The 20,509-nt window shown below is 39.8% G+C and overlaps 1 protein-coding gene and 2 long non-coding RNA genes across 6 annotated transcripts; 1 reads left to right on the top strand and 2 right to left on the bottom strand.

Annotated features, from left to right (window-relative positions):
• Positions 1-1,662: 1,662 nt before the first annotated feature.
• Positions 1,663-4,421, bottom strand: LOC308406566. Its single transcript, XR_013973569.1, has 4 exons — positions 4,353-4,421; positions 2,386-2,502; positions 2,143-2,244; positions 1,663-1,778 (listed from the first exon to the last, which is right to left on the bottom strand). It is a non-coding gene; the product is annotated as an uncharacterized lncRNA (long non-coding RNA).
• Positions 4,422-11,684: 7,263 nt separating this feature from the next.
• On the top strand, positions 11,685-16,768 carry LOC308391684. Its single transcript, XR_013970685.1, has 3 exons — positions 11,685-11,756; positions 12,454-12,526; positions 16,632-16,768. It is a non-coding gene; the product is annotated as an uncharacterized lncRNA (long non-coding RNA).
• Positions 12,533-20,017, bottom strand: LOC308391665 (uncharacterized protein). 4 transcript variants are annotated; one of them, XM_080874321.1, is made up of 8 exons: positions 19,675-20,017; positions 17,720-17,766; positions 17,457-17,552; positions 17,215-17,316; positions 16,571-16,924; positions 15,524-15,607; positions 14,812-14,912; positions 12,533-14,628 (listed from the first exon to the last, which is right to left on the bottom strand). In XM_080874321.1, the coding sequence occupies exons 4-8, from the start codon at positions 17,303-17,305 to the stop codon at positions 14,569-14,571; spliced, it is 690 nt and encodes a 229-aa protein (XP_080730447.1). In that variant the 5' UTR covers positions 17,306-17,316; positions 17,457-17,552; positions 17,720-17,766; positions 19,675-20,017; the 3' UTR covers positions 12,533-14,568. The 4 variants fall into 4 exon arrangements, with proteins under 4 accessions (XP_080730447.1, XP_080730448.1, XP_080730446.1 ...); XM_080874322.1 differs by lacking the exon at positions 17,720-17,766; XM_080874320.1 differs by lacking the exons at positions 17,457-17,552; positions 17,720-17,766; positions 19,675-20,017 and having other exon boundaries at positions 16,571-17,450.
• Positions 20,018-20,509: the final 492 nt, after the last annotated feature.

Here is a 20,509-nt window from a genome sequence, read left to right as displayed (position 1 = left end):
CTACCAAGTGGAAACTGAACACTGAAACAAAACTGAAACATGAAACCAACAATGAAGAACCAAAAAACAAACAAACTGTTGTGATGAGAGAAACAGTTTGTAGCTCTTCAGTGTTGGTTTCATCACATGTCCTGATGAAGCTGCTCAGTAACAGTGTCACTGAGGTTGGACACTGTGGATTTCTGTGGTCGACTCAGACTCTGAGGCCTCCTTCAGGGATGTTACCTGGACCAGCAGCTCCATGAAGAATTAGCCTCACGTGTGTGTAAGCCACAAAGACTCTTGTGTTAAAAAGTCCAACTTAAAGCAGAAATAATCATGTTTACAGTCTTCTACATGAACCAGTTGTCATGGTCCTGGGTCGGTGACCCAGTGCTTTTAGTTTGTTATCATTTTCTAGATGATGATGATGATTGTTTAGGTTCTATGTGTTATATTCGGTCTGCCTCTGAGTCTGCGTCTGTATCTGTCTGTCTATGGTGTCACCCCATCTGTTTGTGAATCTGTCTGTTTAGTTCAATGTCTTGTCTGGTTCCATGTGTCTGAGTTTCCTGTTTTATTGTGAAGGTCTGTGTCATATGTGAGTGTGCTCAGTTTACGTTTCCCCTGTCCCGTCAGCTCAGATTCCTCCCAGCTGTGTTGCCCTCCTGTCTCTCATCCCCTGATTACTGGTGTGTGTATTTAAGCCCTGTGTGTTCACCTGCCTGTTGCCAGTTCGTCTGTATTGCTCAGTGTTCCCCGGTGTCCCACGGTGGCCTGTCCCACGGTGGCCTGTCCCACGGTGGCCTGTCCCACGGTGGCCTGTCCCACGGTGGCCTGTCCCACGGTGGCCTGTTCCTCGTCTGCGTCTCTCTGCTTCTCATCCCATTGTCGTATGCTCCCAGGTCTGTTATTTTTTTTAGTTCTCCCAGTTTAGGTGTCTTCAGTTATTTGTTATGCCCCACTGTTTATTTGCCACTACACCTCTGTAAATAAAACTCACCGGCATCTCATCCACTGCCTGCATCTTGGGTCCTTCTAACTCCACATGGCTCGCCTCGGCAGCCGTGACACCAGTGTTGGTCTCCATGGATACTTTTACCATCATATCATTTCTGTGGTTTGTTTCTTACAGGTCTGTTACTGTACTCAGTACTAATTAGCAGGTGTGTGTCTGTGTGATGCAGTTTATGGATGTAAGTTTCTAACTACACAGTTTTTCTGGTCATTTTTGTCCGGAATCGGAAACTTCATCAATCAAACAGGATATTTATAAAGACACAGTTTTTTGAAGGGGGAAACTATCTTAAGAGAGCTATTTTTCTTTTTCTCTCTTCAAAAAATGAAATGTTAGGTTTATAAACACCAATGTCAGGATCCAACCTTGATCCAGTTTAACAGCTCACAGTGATCACATGTGTATAAATGAATCATCTTACCAGAGACGGTGACTCTGCAGCTGCTGTAGCCGCGGCCATAACCTGTGTCCACCTCACACAGGTACAGACCCGAGTCCTCAGTCCTGAGTCTGGACAGCTGGAGTCTGATTCGTCCTTCTCTGAGGGCGTCTTTGTCACTCTGGACTCGTCCTGAAAACTCTTCATCCTGAAACTCTGAGAACTCGACACCACCACGAAGAAAATACAGAGTTGAGTATGTTTGATCAGTATTCAGGTAACAGGAGATCTTCAGTGCTGAGATGGACGTGTCTGGTTTGGTGGTGAACGTCCACTCCAGTGTGATGTTGTGGTTCTCCTCTGCCTGATAGGAGCTCTGTGTCACATCCACTACAAATGATCCTGTTGAGGAGACAGAGGAGCAGACACACTCACAACTTTATACAACATCAGACAGTAAAACACAGGAATAAACGAAGCATCATTTCTGTTATAATCCAAAGAGCTTCAAGGCCCCCACACCACAGCCTGCTATATTCATTCATTCATAACTCCACAATCTGGTCCTGGTGGTTCTGGTTCATCCTAAAGATTTGAGAAGTTTCCAACAATCATGATGCCTAGAATCACATTTTCTCGACTCATTTGTTTACACAAAACAACAAAAAGTAAACAGTACAAAATATAAATAATCATAATTCATATACCCTGATCTGTGTCTGCTCTGATCATAGATGAGTTTAAATGCTCAGCAGTTTTTGCTCACCTCTGCAGAGGACGAGTGTTAGAAGCAGCACAGCAGCAGAGAAGGCCGAGGGTCTGTGTGTGAAGATCACACTGATCTCCTGAAGAGCCATCACTCATTACTCTGAAAATCAACAAGCAAAACAAGCTTCCTGTTACTCTCTGCATCTCACAGCAAGCAGCCCAGCAGACTAATATAACATCATGTGTTTTATTCTTTAATGTTACTGTTTCTGATTCTTTAACAACATTAAAGAAATCTTACCTCTCTTCGAGGATTTCAAGTTCAGAGCTTCTCTGTGATGTGTTTCTTCATCTGTCTACTCTGAACAACATCTCCAGACTGCAGATCCTGCACTGTTGATCAGTGATTTCCTTCACTCTGTAACATCAACAGGAAAACAGGTTCAGTCCCAGTGAAGTCACATTCAAGAAGCTGTTTCAGTGTTGAGCAATTATGCATTTTTTAAAAATAGTTACTATGAAACTTTAGATCGTCACTTATTAAATAACAGAGTAATGATTTTAGATATATTCTGGTCGGGCTTGTACTGGGACAAAAAAAAAATCAGCCTGGAGGCTTTGGTCCAAGCAGGTCACCATTATTAGTCTAAATAAATAAATAAATAATATATCTAATTATTAATATCTAATTAAAAACTGCCTCTGCTTTCAATGAGAAGTGATGCCATCCTCACTATAACCCATCACTAACATGCTGTAAAAAGAAAAGCAACTTTTTAATTTGGATGATAAATATACTAATTAATATAAATATATATATATATATATATATTTTTTTTTTTTTTTTTTTTTTTTTTTTTCCTTTTTGCCTTCCTGAGACACAAAAAGACTCCACACCAATAGATGCTATGAGACAGTGTGTGTTTGTTTAGCCTGTATTATTAATAAATATAAAATCCAGAAAGCTACACAACACGGTGTGGTTCATTTATAAACACAAAACTAACTTCGCTTTCACTGGTTTTTGTTAGAAAAAAATCAAATTGTTGCTTAAATTTGCACAAAATGTCAGAAATCTGTCATGAACTAAAATTCTAACCTACTTTTTTCACGAGTTGTTCGGTTAACCCTCTGAGGTCCAAAATGTTATCGGCCATTTTGACTACTTTTGATTTTACATTCGTATTTTACTTTGTGGCGGTTTGTGATATGGGCAATATGGGCCGCTGCCGTCACTCCCAAAACTTTCCCCTCTTCCTAAACAACCAAATCACTTTAATGTGGGTCATAAAGATGATACAAGAGCCATATATTTTATGAGGTGGTACTCATTGTGAAAAGTTTAAGAAGCACTGCACTATGCAATACATTCAATTTTAGAATTTATATTCAGTGTTAACTGTAGCTAAGCTCAACGTGGTAATGCGCTTTAAGCTAATGCTAATCTTATATTAATAAACTACACTGTCATATGCAAAAAGGTGGCACTAGGGGTGGCAAGAGATGCCACCCTTCTAGATCCGCCCCTGTGCAGAACAAACCTGATGACTTGTTGATGAATGTAACCATAATTGTCTTAACTAAAAAAGCTAAAATAAAATTGTGTAACTGATGATTGTCACAATTCAGCACAGACAGGTCCATACTCAGTTAAAGCTTAGAATTATGTTTCATAAATTCAGTAAACCTGCTTCATCTTCTGTCGTTTCAGACAGCTGGGCTCCTGAGTTTGTGTCAATGAGTCTTTTTTAATGTAGCTGTCATGACAGAAAGAAAATCTGAAAAAAAAACAACCTTGCTGCTGCAGTCAGCTGTGTTGTATCTCTATGTGGCAAATACAATAAAGAAAAGTGTTTAATGGTGAATAATGAAACACTCACCAGGAACATCAATCAGCTCATACACCACTAAACACCAGCATCCAAAATAATTAGGTTGCACTTCTTTTTCTAAAGAAGCATCAGATACGATGTTCACTTATTTGAATGATGATCGTGAGATTAGTCAGCAGGGTTAGAGTTATGTTATGATCTTTTATTTTGAAATTACAATCCTCCATATCAGTGTAACTTAAGCACATAACTGAAACTGAAAGCTCAGAGTTTCTTTTAAGTCACCTTAATGAGACAAAGTCCTGCAGGTCTCTGCATGATTCCAAGAACAGTTCTTTATAAACATAAGTATAGAAAACAAAACAACCCCCCCCCCCCCCCCCCCCCCCCCCCCCCCCCCCCCCCCCCCCACCAAATAAATAAAAAGAGGTCTTACCACAGATAAAGAGCCCATATTCCGACACAGTGATCCAAACTGTTGTTGTCAAAGTGAAATGTGTCTCTGGAGCCGAGCAGGTAACAAACTGAAACAAGGATTAACGAGTCACTGCAGGTTTCTAACATTCCATGATCTATTTATCAGGTAAACACTGAGCATGAGGGAGGCAGGAACGGCTGACCTTGATTGCATCACAGCAAACACATTAATGTGTCTTCACTTTCTCAACCACACAAACACCACTTTAATGCATCATGATTTTGCAGTATTTTATATATTGTATTTTTGTCATTCTCCAGGTCTGACTTGCCATTTCTGTCTTTCTGTCCTCCTCAAGCTCTCCCTCTCTCCCTTCACTATCTGTGTGTCTTTGTGTGTGCACATTCCGGTGTTCTCGTCTTTGTGCAGTGAGGACTTTGAGCTTCAGTTTCGGGGCTGCACGTTCCTGCCTGGTTAAGAGACAATATTCAGGAGAGTATCTAAGTTGTAGTCAGCGCTGGGTTGTTGTATAACAAACAGACAGTCTTGTTATGTGAGAATTACTTACCTGGGGATGGGCGTCCAGGTACACACCGGCTCACTCCTTGGCGGCCGCTTGTCGGGGCCTGGAGCCTGGGGCTCGCTCGGGCCACTTCGGAGGTGGGGTGTCCCCGGCCTCTCGGCCTGGGGCTCGGTCACTCAGGCACGGCTGGCTGCCGGCGGAGCTCACGGGCGCGTCACTGCAACTCCCCCTGGCTTCTGCTCCGCGGCTGCTGAGTGAGCCCTCATCTGGGACTCTCCTCAGCTCTTTCTGGGACAGTGGCGCGGCTGCCCCTCTGTTGGTCTTCCTTGGTCTCTTGTGTTCTGGGGGCCTCTGGATGTCTGGAGTTTTGATCTCCTCCATACCTGCTTCATGCCCTGGAGGACGGGGCTGTGGCCCCCCCACACCCTCTAGCAGATCATTACATGAAGGAACCTTTTAAAAACAAGCGCGTCCATGCTCACAGGTGTACACACGGGTGATCACACACACAAACTACACCCTTTTTGGCTCCTACCTCAAAGCACACTGTGTTCTGTTGATCTTATGTGCTGCACAATAATGTTTAATATTTAGTATTTACTGTCATATTCCCATATATCATTGTGATGTTGTTTATTCTATTACTCTTGTTCTCTTCTGCTTGTTTTCTTTTTTCTTTCTCAACAGGTGATCCAGGTGATCGATATATGCATTTTCTTTTTCTTTTTTTGTTTTTTCTGCCCATTCTGTTGGTTTTTGTTTTTTGCCCTTCTCCCCCGTCCCTCTTCTCAGCTGTTTCTCTTTCCCTCTTTCTTTCTCCCCTTCTTTCCCCCAGTCAAATCTGTCCCGTATTCAGCAAGTGAAAATAAAATAAACAATAAAAGGTGAATCAAATAGACCATTATGGCAAGGCTGGGATGGTCAATTTGGTAAAGTAAATCCGTTGGGCATCTTTCTTTGCCTTTAGACAACAATTCTGATGGAAAAAGAGCCAAACGGGACAGGCCAAAAAAAAAAAAAAAAAAAAAGAGAATTACTTACCTGTGTTCTCCTGTGGAGTGGAGATGGAGAAAGCTCAGAGACTCTTTGTAAATTGGAGGAGCTGTGGATGGAGTGTTTTTGAGAGAGCTGGGATTACACTGCTGTGAATGTCAAATTTTTGGAACGGTTGTTTTTGCACCGATTTCACAGTAAATAATTCACTGTCTCTGCTAAAGAAGTCCTGCAATTGAGTCCTGCTTTTCTGCAAAGTGGCAAACCCTTTAGTGCGCTTATCTGTTTATTGTGACTGAAGCCAGACAAACGACACAAAGTCATCTTAAACATCACACCACTGCAACAAGAATGGACTGATGTTTGCATAGGTGACATTACTATCATTGCTTTTAGCTCACAGACACATACTCAGTAGCACATGTTCATTATGCAACACTACTTGTCTCTCAGTGACTCAATACTTCTGACCAGAGCTAATCAACTGGCACAGCAGTCTCAGTCATGGTGGACATTGTTAGTCACACTCAATATCACACAAACGGGTACAATTCACATTACAAATGAACAAAAAGTGTTATAACCAGTGTTGGGTAAGTTACTTTAAAATAGTAACTTAGTTACATTACTAGTTACTTCTCTCAAAAGTAACCCAGTTACTTCAAGTTACTCGTTACTTTCAAAGTACCTAGTTACTAGGGAAAGTAACTTTGGTTTTACTCAGAATTCTCTTGTTAATGTGTTGCTTCCATAACTTTGCCAGTCTTCTAGCTTGCTTACTTGCCACAAGTGCACTGTGCCACCTACCAATAGAAAGGAAAAGATAATGTGCATATTTCCACGAGAGAAATCCCACGCCTGGACCGTCATTGACTGCTGCCATGATTCTAGCCTACGTCACAGCGTCATGTGCGCCTTTTACATCCAACACAAAAACTGCAGTCGTGGTGCTTTCGATTGTACTCAGAACTCGGAAATTCTGCCTTCTGAATAGGAAGATGTTGGTAACACCAGACTGCAGATGAGCTGCATACATGGCTGGACTGGGACAGAAAATTGGCCCGGACATTTTGACTAGAGACCGGCCCACCATTATAGGAATAATCATAAAGCCTTTGAATGAAAACAAACGCTGTTGTGACAGTGATGTACACTGTTTTGATGGTATATATGCATCAATCCATCAATCGTTTGTTGTAAGATTCAGATAATTATTTTTTAAAAGCTAGACATTTTAAATGAGAATAAGATAGAAAAGTATTTCTTTGTGCCCACCTCTCCCTGTAAATGCCCTACCTGCCCCCCTGGCAAAACTTTGCTAGATCCGTACCTGCACAGTTACCAGCTGTCAGCTACATAAAAAAGGATCCTGGTGTTATTTGTCTCTCAGAAACAGTTCATAACTTCCCTTCAACTCATTCATGTCACCTAAAAGGTAAACCTGTTTCTCCATCACCTGTTCAGCTCTGATTCAGTAAGGACATCTCCTAGTTTCATCTTCATGTTTCCCTCTCACCAGATATACAAACCGATATCATGACCAGCAGCTTTTTTACAGCTGTGGCTCCAGCAAACATCAGCTGATACTAGAAATTAATATTAAATAAATTCTAACAACAGCTGATCAAGCTTAAACGTGCTGCTGTTGTTTAGCGCGACATCCGCTGGTTTCCTCTTTCGGCGCAAAGTGGGCGATAAACAAACAAGAGAGCCGATCAGCTGATCATTGATCAGTTTCATGATTGAAGTAGAAACGGGAGAGGGAGGGTGAGAGGATGAGAGAAGAAGAGGCAGCTGTGCAGCAAAGACACAGAATAACTCCAGCTTTGTGTCTTTTTCATTGTAGCTGAATTACGGGACAAACTGTTCCTTTTCACCTCAATAAGAAACGCGTAATATTTTCTCTGAATACCAGACGGGACGGTTGACAACTCTAATAACTTATGAACAAAATAAAGTTCAACATCATTAACTTCATAGCACCCACCCAGCTGTATAGAAACTCCGTCATGCTAGCTAGCACGCAGTACGGAAAAAGTCAGCATAACCAAAATAAACTCCACCTAAACTTGGTTTATATCTGACCCAGAAAGACTGCAGGTCATAACTTCTTACCTGAAGTTCAGTTCACACTTGGACCGGCCGCCTCGGGTCTCTTTTCCTTCTGCGTCCCCTTTCTCCAGCCCGAGAACGTGTTGCTTTCTCTCATCCACCTGCTGGCCTCCACCACTTGCTAATGTTACTGAATCTGTGGAAGCTCCGCGATAGCCACCACACGTAGTAACGAGTAACGAGCCTATCTAAATCCCAGTAACGACTAACGTGTTCCTGATTTTGGCATAATAACTAGTTACCGTGCTCGTTACCACATTAATAACGTAGTTACTGTAACGCGTTACTTAATAACGCGTTAGTCCCAACACTGGTTATAACACTGTAACTCTACAAATGAACGCCAGCGTGAACCATGATTCTAGTGCCCTCTGCCCTTCAGCACTACAAGATTTTCCTTTGAAAGTAGAAAAAGTGAGCTCTCTGGCTCCGATTGAGTGCAGAACAAAGCTGATTAGTCTAAACCTCAAAATCAACCAAACACCTCCAAAATTAGTTTATACTTACTTTTTTTTTAAAAGAAGCATTAATTAAAACTGTTCAGTTATTTAATTGATCATCTTTACCTAAGATTTGATTGGTCAGTAAGGTTAGGTTATGACCTTTGATTTTGAAGCTAACTTAATACTGAAAGTACATGTCATGGTCTGTGTGTAGGCAGGCAGGATAAAAAGGACCCAAGTGCAGGACTTGTGGAGGCAGAAAAATACAGAGGCAAACACACGGGGAACAAGGACCAGAAGGGGAACACAGCTGATACAAATTAACTGAAGGGACCAGGTGGACGCAAAAGAGGAAACATCAACATAAGACACACACCTTCAAAGTAAAACAGGAAATTCATTGACAAAACTCAAAGGCACCAAACTCATATTAAGCACTAAAGAATAACAAACCACAAAAATAATACAACACTGGGTCACAGACAGTTCAGAGCTTCAAGTCAAGTCTTGCCCCAAGAACAGTTCTTTACAAACATAGATGCAGGTTCTTGTCTGTCGAGTTCTCTGACACCAAAACAAACAAACAAACAAATAAAAAGAAGACTTAGCACAGATGAAGACCCCAGACTCTCACACAGTGATCCAAACTGTCGATGTCAAAGTGAAATGAGTCACTGGAGCCAAACAGGTAACAAATTGAGACAAGAATTAATGTGTCACTCCAAACCAGAAACTCTTGTCTGATCAGTTTCTAAAGGTCATTGCTGCACATTTAATGGTGTATATATCAGTAAACAGTGAGCACTACAAACACAGGGACAGCTTCACAAAGAGGAGCTCAAAATGGTTTCAGCAGAAAAGCATTAAAACTTAGATATGATTCTTGCTAGTGTGCTGTGTAAGGTCAAGATTTAGAAAGTAGGGTACCAAGATTTAAAATATATTTTAAAAAAAGACCCCTTTGACCTCTGACTTTTACCTAAAGTCAACAGATTAACCTGTAACTCAAAGTAATGATAAGTCTAGTCTCGGTCATTATTTATAAGTTCACTATAGAATAATGATAGAAGAAAAAGACAATCACTGATTATGATACACATGATGTCCAACATGATGTATGTACTGACATACTGTCACAGCTGGACTCACACATTAAAGAGCAACGAGAGACGGGAAGAGGCTCAAACTCAGGAAACAACTATTTATTTACAATAACAGAAACATCTGTTTATGAATTAATCAGCCGTCTGATTCAGCTGAAAGACAAACTTCAGCTCTCAGACTGAAGTTATTTGTTGGTGAGTGGGTCCTCATCCTCAGTATATTAGGAAGACACTGTTACCTTAAAACAATCTAGAGCATAAAATATAAACAATCAAAGTGCTGATGTGTGAGATGATGGACGCAGATGTTAGTTCATGAGAGCGCTGCCCTCTACTGGCTGATGTGCAGTAATACTGCTCTCGTCCTTCCTTCTACTCCCACATTTAAACTGTGAGCAGCTCTGACTGACAACATGCTGTCACACTGAAAACTTCACATCTGCTTCTTCCTCCTCAACAATTCATCTTTACAGTCTGATCTGCAGCTTCAAGGACCTCTCTGCTCCTGACTCTGTGCTGCTTTCATTCACATTTAGACCTTCTTCCTGCAGTTATTACAGAGTGACAGGAGGGGGCGCCAAATGTGACTGCAGGTGTTAGTTGGTGCTGAAAGTGCTGATATGTTTGCGCTGTAACAGTTTGTCAAACTTGCTTGTTAACTTTATGCTGATCAGTGTTGTATCATCAGTAATCAGTGATCAGTAACTAATTACTGATTACTTCCCCTAAAAAGTAATCCCATTACTTTACTGATTACTCTTTTTCGAAATTAATTAGTTACTTTGTTACTTTTTTAAAACATGATTTACAACCTAAATATGTGATAAAGCAATAAATCATTCAACCCAAATCTACTATGTAATCAAATGGAAAAAGTCAGTTTTTAAATTTTGTTTTATTAGTTTTAATATTTTAACTTTCAAGTTCAAGTTCAAGTTGGCTTTATTGTCACTTCAACCATATACATTTAGTTCACAGTGAAACGAAACAACGTTCCTCCAGGACCAAAGTGCTACATGCAACATAAATTTACAACATAAGTTAACACTAAACTAGCTAACTAAGAGGCCTAGTTAGCTGGCTAGCAGAGACAAGACAGACTGACCTAACATAAATTACAACATAAATTAACAAAAAAAAAACTAACTATCTAACTATCTAAGGAAGACTAGGAAGTAAAGAAGTTAGTGCAAAAAGACCAGTAATAATATTGTGCAAAAGAGCATTTACAGGTTGGTGTATACGATAGTTTGATGGTGTAGGTCGGTGTGGGTCGGTGTGTTTGCGCTTGTGTTGATTAGTCAGTTTAGACTCAATGCTTGAGGTAGTTAAGTTAAGCTGAGTGATAATGTTGTGTGTGTGTGTATATGTGTGTGTGCGCGTGTGTGTGTTTATCAGTCCAGTCCCTTTTTGTTGAGGAGACGGATGGCTTGTGGAAAAAAGCTGTTGCACATCTGGATGTGTGTGCCCGAATGCTTCGGTACCTTTTTCCAGATGGTAGGAGTGTGAATGCATAAAACAAAAATTAAATTATATGCAACATTCTCTGACTGGAAGAAATTAGTTTAACATTTAATCCTATTTTATGCACATTTCTGCACATAAAATAAAATAGGTTTTTGTGTTTACAGTCAGTCTTTCAAATAGATGCAAGTGAAACACAGCAGAAAATAAATAAAATCCAAGACTCAGCAGTCCGGTTGTTCTATTTTCACCTGTATAGCAGGAGTAGGGCAGGTTTTAGTAACGCAGTAATGCAGCGTGCTTATGGGAAAGTAATGGTAATCTAATTACCTTTTTTGCAATAGTAATCCCTTACTTTAGTTGTTACTTGAAAAAAAAAATTGGATTACAACTAACATGTAGTTTAATTGTGGATCATCAGCGGTGATTCTGAAAGGTCATAAATGTGAGTGTAGACAGACAGGATGACAGCAGTGCCGTTGCAGATGTGGCACCCCTGTGAGGGAATGACCACATTAATGTTATTTTGTGTAAAACACTCATGTAACGGGACATTTTTCATTGCTATATGTATTTATTTTCAGTTCTTTAAGAGGATAGAAAATCCATGTAATAGGGATTCATTTTATGTTAGAAAGCAGTGAGGGCGGAACTTTGGTGCTTGCTCCGGGGTTTGGGGGTGCAGTAAGTGGAGCCCACCTTCCGCTGCTTCCTCAGACACGTTCTGGAGGAAAGCAGAGACGCATCGTGTCTTCCTTACTCCGCTCTTCACCTGCTTTTACAGGTCGGTAAATGGTGCTCGCACCGAAAATGTTGTTTATTGTTACCATGGTTACCCACGTTAACGTGAATGAGAGAGTTAAGGCGGTCCGCCCGAGTTAATTACATGTAAACGCGGGAGAAAACCAGAGGAGTGTCCCGTGCGACCGCACCGCGAGCCCGCTCGTTAGGTGGAGCGCTCGTGAAGCAGAGTCAGTGCGCTCCTATGCTCTGTGCAAACGTGTTGTAATGCTCCAATCGAATCAGTTCTGTGAGATGTGAATGTGAATAGTTATGTTGAAAGTGACTGAGTAGATTAGCTAGTGTAACACAAGCACTCTGAGCAACTCTGTGTAGCTAACAGAGGCATTCACGGGTTAATTAAACAAGCTGTGTTTCATGATGCACTAAATAGTGATTTTGCCAGTAAATTACTGGAGGGAACAAATGTAATGTATTTACCAATGCTGTTATTGAATATAACTGTTTAGCCAGTAAGACACTGCAGAAGACAATGTGATGTGTTTATGGATATGATAAAAGAATGTAGTTGTTATGGAAAGAAGTGTGAACTTAAGAAACTGAACCAGTTAAAAAGAGTATATTTCACTGATGTTGTGAAATAAGTGAATGTAATTGATGTGAATGAGGAACCAGCTGAACAGTATATTGAAAGCTCATGTTTAGTGTTTTATAGCATTTATTTGTGTGAAATAAATCAGACTCAGACACGTTCTGGAGGAAAGCAGAGACGCATCGTGTCTTCCTTACTCCGCTCTTCACCTGCTTTTACAGGTAACTTATTGTCATCGTGGTCTTCATCCTTGGGACCCGTAACACAGAGCTTTCCACAGATTATTAGAGCAGCAGCACAATAATTCGTTTATATGTATTTGTATGTATTTAAGCTTGAGCCAGCCAAAGAAAACAAAAACAACTTTAATGTGTGTGACTGGTGCACAGTGGCTGTGGATTCATGCTCAGAGTTAGGTTACATCAAGTGTAGCAGAGATTCATATGAATTTTAACTGGTGATCCTGAGATCCATTGACTGAACTTCACTTTTGTACCAACTACATACTGTCTAACATAAAGACAGTATAAACGTTGTACTGTCTGCATAAAGGATGAAAAATGAGCCAGGACAATTCATCAAACATCTGCTGACATCTGGTTGAATTAAGTTGTGTAAATCCACAAAGAGCAGCAGGTCGGATGATCACAGCCTGTACATGACGAAAATCTACTGAAGCTCTCAGCAGTAATTATTCTGAGTCCTGATTTGTTTGCCCACTGAGCCACTACAACCAATTTTAGGGTTCCTCCACCTGCTGAATCCACTTTAACCCCTGACTGTAATAATTTTCCTGTTTAGAGGCAAAATCACCGTCTACAATGTAGACAACAGAAATATGTCAGAGCTAGTACTTTCTCACTTTTACTTGAGTAAAGAAGTTAAGTCAGTACTTCAATTTTTACTAAAGCAGTGGTTCTCAAACTTTTCACAATGAGTACCACCTCATAAAATATATGGCTCTTGAAGTACCCTTATGACCGTCATTAAAGTACGGTAGTATAGGCCTATTTAACACCACATACAGTTTACATGAGACAATTTCATTTCTTATATGAACGTTTTTCTTGTTTTAACTGTCATAAACAGGATGTGACAAATGATAATAATAACAACTGTACTGCATTAAAACATTCACAACAGGGGGTTATCCGGTCTTTAAGTGATGACATGATGAAAGCTGCTTCCAAACTACTCTGCATTTATTAAGGCGGTTGTGTTTCTAACATGTTTTAATGCTTTGTATCTTGTTCTATTTAATTTGAACAAGCCCCTGAAAAAAGTCAGTGATCACTGTCAGCCTTTCTCTTGTTTTTATCATCACTTTTCATTTTAAAGCTCAGTTTTTAAAACCTTACAATGTAACTACAGCGCAGCCCATGCAGCATTATGTTATTATATATATTATATTATACGTATAAATGACTAACCACATATTGCAGTTGTTCTCCTGACTGAAGTTTAGTCCGTTTACAGCATCCTGCCATGTGACTGTATTTGTTCCTAACCACCGGGAAGGCCTAAGGAAACAAGCCCTCCAGCGCTCTGTAGGTTTTGGTTTTTATGAAAAAAAATAAGCTTTTTTTTTTCAATCTTCTAAAGCTGTTTAACTTCTAGAGAGAATCGCAGCAACTACATGATGAAGCTTTCAACTCCAAGACAAACTAAGACAGTTTTCGTGTAGTATGAGTATGAGGGTGTGACACAGGCCCTGTGTATTTTTTACATTGCAGTATTTTAAATATTTTATAATATTTCTGAGTATTCCATCATATTATGCTTTACTTATGTTAAGATTATAAAGCTGAAACAATGATTAGAAACGTTTCTGTTAGCAGCACCCAGCAGTTTATCTTCTAACCCTTTCTTGTTTCCCAGCGTCAGAAACAATTAAAATGCTGATTCTTTAAATGTCATCACAAGAGTTTATTAAGCATGAAACATGAAGCTCCATCCTGTTAATGCTGTTTGTGTTTTACTTGAAATGATCCTGTTTTTATTTTAACCTCTCAGTATATTTATAATTCAAATGAGTTGAAGGATAACAATATTGGACTGAAGCCCTGAATTTAAATCTTTTCTCTGTTGTTTGTGTGCTTTTTTTTATTCTCTCCAATGGTTCTCAGCGCCAACTTACTGAACAGCATCAAACTGAAAATCTTAAATTTCGTTTTTCCTCATGATGTTATAAGTAGTTTCTATTCACAATCCGAGATCTGCGGCTCCCAGCTGATGTTGTCATCATGAATCTGAACTAGAAGGTTCACCTGCTGAGAGCTTCTTCCTCATTAACTTCCTGGTTTTGTATGAGGAGGTCTGTTTTCTGTTTAAAATGAAAGACAATTCAAAGATTCACTGAGTTATACTGAACACGACAAGTTTAAGAAACTTTAAACTGTGACAGAGCAAATGATATTCTGACACAAACCATGTGTCAAAAAATGTGTTTTGATCATTTTATATTTACAAAACTTACAAGAAAATCCTGTTTTTCTGACAGACTTACGTGTTCTTTACAATTCTGATAAACAATAAATCCCCATGAGACCAGAGAGATACAGATGTATACAGCCACGACGATTGCTAACCAGAGTACCAGGAAAAATTCTAAGGTACAAAAACAGGAAAAACATAATTCAGTGTTAATGATGTAAACGAGCACATTTTAAAAACAGGAAGTGGAATTGACCATTAAATAAGCAGTATTACTCTGGGAGGTGAACACCAGACTTTATTTACATGTTTCTGATGCACAGAGAATTTAATTTATCACCACTTACAGTCTGGTGACCTCCAGCTTACATCGGGCCTTTTGCCCAATGACAGCCAGGAAAGACTCGAGGCCCCAAAACCCAGAACTGGATAAAACTGATATTTGACATTTTGAAGCAGAACCTCAGTATGTTTACCTGAAAGAGCTGCAGGTTTATGGGAGGATTTTACTTTGTTGTTCATATAGACTCAGTTTCACTTCCATAGAACGAGCCTAGTCTTAGACTCTCTTTAGTCTGAGACTGAACTAAATCCATTTCTAGAAAACTGTGTATTCTGTTCTGGTAAATTAATACAGTGCTCAGATTTGGCCCATATCTCCTGACTGTACTGTGTATAAACAATATAACAAATGAATGATTTTAGTGTTTTTGTAAACTGTAAAGTTATTATTATTTTTTTTAATATATATATATATATATATATATATATATATATATATTTACTTATGCCTTTGGTCACATCATCCAAATCTGGCCTCTGGAAATTTCCAGGTTGCTGAGTTGTTTCGGTCTTCCCAGATTTTGATTCTGAAATTAAAAAAATAACATATTTTTTTAAATTTTAGCTCAGGTGGTAGAGCAGGTCACTTACTAATCAAAAGGTCGGTAGTTCGGTCCCAGTTTGCGTGCTAAATATTTTTTTTGTCTGTGATGCATCATCACAGTATGAATGTGTGTGAATGTTAAACACTGTGAACATGTGAGACAGTATAGACCAAAAAGGGCTCGTGTCAATGGGTGAATGTACAAGTTGTGTAAAGCACAATGAAGAACCAAAAAACAAACAAACTGTTGTGATGAGAGAAACAGTTTGTAGCTCTTCAGTGTTGGTTTCATCACATGTCCTGATGAAGCTGCTCAGTAACAGTGTCACTGAGGTTGGACACTGTGGATTTCTGTGGTCGACTCAGACTCTGAGGCCTCCTTCAGGGATGTTACCTGGACCAGCAGCTTCATGAAGAATTAGCCTCACGTGTGTGGAAGCCACAAAGACTCTTGTGTTAAAAAGTCCAACTTACAGCAGAAATAATCATGTTTACAGTCTTCTACATCAACCAGTGTTGGTCTCCATGGATAGTTTCATATCATCTCTGTGTAGACTTCCTATATGTCTGTTACTGTACTCAGCACTAATTAGCAGGTGTGTGTCTGTGTGATGCAGTTTATGGATGTAATTTTCTAACTACACAGTTTTTCTGGTAATTCTATTAAAAATGCTCCAAAAGGAAACATCAGCTCTAGAACAGTGAAGAAGATCCAGTTCATGTTCGAGTCAGTGAAAGTGGGGCTACAGCTGCTGGTGTCTGAAACTCCATCAATCAAACAGGATATTTATAAAGACACTGTTGTTATGAAAGTGGAAACTAAAGATTTGTGTTCATCACTTTGAAACCCTGTAACAATTATACACACCAATTTTATCTCAGGTTTGAACCATGATTGACGTTAACAGCTCACAGTGATCACATGTGTATAAATGAATTGTCTTACCAGAGACGGTGACTCTGCAGCTGTTGTAGCCGCGGCCATAACCTGTGTCCACCTCACACAGGTACAGACCCGAGTCCTCAGTCCTGAGTCTGGACAGCTGGAGTCTGATTCGTCCTTCTCTGAGGGCGTCTTTGTCACTCTGGACTCGTCCTGAAAACTCTTCATCCTCTGAGAACTCGACACCATCAAGCAGATAATACAGAGTTGAGGGTTTCTGATCTTTTTTCATGTAACAGAGGATGTTCAGTGCTGAGATGGACGTGTCTGGTTTGGTGGTGAACGTCCACTCCAGTGTGATGTTGTGGTTCTCCTCTGCCTGATAGGAGCTCTGTGTCACATCCACTACAAATGATCCTGTTGAGGAGACAGAGATGAGCAGACACACAACTTTATACAACATCAGAACTGTAAAACACAGCAATAAACGAAGCATCATTTCTGTTATAAATCCAAAGAACTTCAAGGCCCCCACAACACAGCCAGCCATGTTCAGTCGTTCATTCTTTCATAACTCTATATTGTCCTCTTGGTCGTTCTGGCTAGTTTCCAAAAAATTGTGAATTTGAGAACCATTTTTTTATGTTTAAACAAAACAACCAAAAATGATCATAGATGAGTTTAAATGCTCAGCAGTTTTTGCTCACCTCTGCAGAGGACGAGTGTTAGAAGCAGCACAGCAGCAGAGAAGGCCGAGGGTCTGTGTGTGAAGATCACACTGATCTCCTGAAGAGCCATCACTCATTACTCTGAAAATCAACAAGCAAAACAAGCTTCCTGTTACTCTCTGCATCTCACAGCAAGCAGCCCAGCAGACTAATATAACATCATGTGTTTTATTCTAAATGTTACTGTTTCTGATTCTTTAACAACATTAAAGAAATCTCACCTCAAGGTTCTCTGTGGCGCGTTTCTTCATTTGTCTACTCCGAACATCATCTCCAGACTGCAGATCCTGTACTGTGGATCAATGAGTTCCTCCACTCTGTAACAATAACAGGAAAACAGGTTCAGTTCCAGTGAAATTGTCACGGACCTGTGTCTGAAGGACCCAGGGTCTTTGAATAAGTATGGACGTGTATTTTTTGTGCTGCTGTCCTGCTTCCTAATGTTTGTGTATAGCTGGGTGTGTATGTGGGTGTGGCAGAGCACCTCTTCCTCAGCCCTGGTGGGGTTGTCAGCCAGGAGCCTGGCCACACCTGAGGACGAGAAACGCACACACACCTGAAGTTGATCAAGCCTCGTCTGGGAGCTATTTAATAGTTTGTCCGAGCGTTCCTTGACGCTGGACTGTTGCATGAGACTCCACATTAGTGTTGTTAGTGTCAAGTCCAGTGAGTGTATGCCCACAGTAGTTGAGTGTCCTGATAGCTGCTTCTATCGTTTCTTTCAAAAAGAGCCTGGAAAGCCAGCGAGCACGTGGAGAGCAGACACACGGGAGCGGAGAGCACGAGGCACGGACTTATTGGGGAAGAAGACACGGCACGGGAGTCAGGGGAATGCATCGGGATTGTTTGTGTGAATATTTACTGCACTGTAAATAAACGCACTGTTCACCGCAGCATTTGGATCCTTTGCCCAGACAAACCGTGACAGAAGTCACATTCAAGAAGCTGTTTCAGTGTTTAGCTATTAAGCAGTTTCAAAATAGTTTATATGTAAACAGACCATTAGATCATCACTGATTCAATAACAGAGAATGATGATTTTAAATATTCTGGTCAGGCTTGTACTGGGAGAAAAGATCAGCCTGGACCAAAACGTCCAGGCTGATCCCACAGATGCTGTGAGGCAGTGTGTGTTTGTTTGCAGTGTTTCTCTAAACTTTTCTGTCTGTGCAGGCTTCCAGCTGCTTACCAAAGCACACAGACTTTTTCTGTAGCACACATGCGTTGAATGCTGTAGTGTTGTTGTTGGTATTAATATTGGTGGTGCAGCTGCTGAAATGTCAATTATTGGACATATTTTACTGCATTTACCCAGCATAACTAAGGGAGGATTCAGGGTTACCTGGTCCAGCCCTAACTATATGCTTTAGCAAAAAGGAAAGTTTTAAGCTGAAAATCACATTACAAATGAACAATAACTATGAGACACCAACACATTACTGGAATAAGTGATACTGAACATGAACGTCAGAATGAGGCACGAGTCTTTGGCATAGTGCTTCCTCTTGAATCGTTACTATATTTTCTTCTCTAGCTTTGATTGACAGAGAGCAGAACAAATCTGATGATTTGATGACGAATTTACCCAAACACCTTCAAACTTTAAGGATTATTTCTGAGGAAGCTGAAAAGTCGTGTTAACTGATGATTGACACAGTTCAACACAGACAGGTGCAAACTCAGTTTAATCTATGCAAATTCAACAAATGTGCTTCATCTTCAGTCGTCTCAGACAGCTGGGCTCCTGAGTTTGTATCAAGCAGTCATTCTCAAAGGAGAAACTGAAATGATTCATGTGAGTTTTCCACCCACTGTGTAAACAGCAGACCAATCAGCAACAGTCTGTTGTCAGCTCAGTGTTTAACTCTATTTGACAAATATATTAAAGAAAAGTGTCTGATGGTGGTCCGTGAAACACTCATCAGAAACATCAATCTGCATATTCAGAACAAAACACTAACATCCAAAATAATTAGGTTACATTTATTTTTCTTAAGAAGCAGATACTGTGATACTGTGTTCACTTGTTAAAATGATCATCTTTAACTGAGATTATTCAGCAGGGTTGGGGTTAGGTTATGGCCTTTTATTTTGAAATTAACCTCTTTCCATATCAGTGTAACTTAAGCTCATAACCATAACTGAAAGCTCAGAGTTTCTTTTAAGTCACCTCGATAAGTCCAAAGTCTTTATAAACATAAATACAGCTTTTCTCACTTTGCTGCTACATTTGGAGCTTTGTGGGAGCTTTTAACAACTGACAGAAACATTTATCATCTTGTATGTGCTCACGGTTTGACAGAGAAACAACAGTCTGACTTTATTCGGTAACATGTAGAAAAAAATCCCTTTGTTTTTCCATCACACATTTTTTTTTCATTATTAGTTTCTTGTTTTTTGAGTTCTCCAACTCAAAAAAAAACAAAAAACAAGACTTACCACAGATAAAGACCCCAGACTCCGACACAGTGATCCAAACTGTTGCTGTGAAAGTGAAACGAGTTTGTTGGAGCCGAGTAGGTAACAGGAACTTAGACAAGGATAAACATGTCACTGCAAACCAGACACTCAGGTCGGATCAGTTTCTAACATTCCTTGATGCAAAGCCTATTCATCAGGTAAACACTGATCATGACAAACACAGGGAAGGTTTCACTTTATTACATACTGCGTCAGATCAGTACAGATCATGTGTAAACCAAAAATTAGCTTAAAATGGTTTCAGCAGTTTCTTCTCATCTTCAACAAAAAGCTCACGTTTTTCCTAGCATTTGCATTTCATTCTGTCTGTAAACACAACAGCTCTGAAAGTTTTGAATGTATTCTGATAAAACTCTGTAGGCTGTAGCAGGATCATGTTATAATGATCCACTAAAGTTTGATTTACATCCACCGAGGTCTTCATGGTCAACTTTATGACTTGCTGTTAAAAAATTGACAAAAAGCACTGTGTAATGTCAACATTTACACGTATAAAGATTTAAAACATCATGTCACATTTTACCTCTGAACTCTCCCTAAGGCCAATAGATCAACCTGAAAGTCAAAGCAATTATATATAAAACTGTTTATTTAAAACTATATTTCTTACTGTGTTTGCTGGTGAAAGATGGAACTCCGACCTCTTCTTTAGGGTCAAATATGGTCAAACTTTCATAACATGTATTTTTATCTGTAATTCATTTTCTGCTGCCTCTATATCGGTGACGTTTTTGCATGACTTTGTTTACCATGTGCATTACTGTAATGCACGAAACAAAGATATTTATTAACA

The sequence above is a fragment of the Rhamphochromis sp. 'chilingali' genome (genome assembly GCF_963969265.1).
Source record: "Rhamphochromis sp. 'chilingali' genome assembly, chromosome: 1".
Classification (NCBI taxonomy): domain Eukaryota; kingdom Metazoa; phylum Chordata; class Actinopteri; order Cichliformes; family Cichlidae; genus Rhamphochromis; species Rhamphochromis sp. 'chilingali'.
This window is presented reverse-complemented; position numbering and strand designations above follow the sequence as displayed.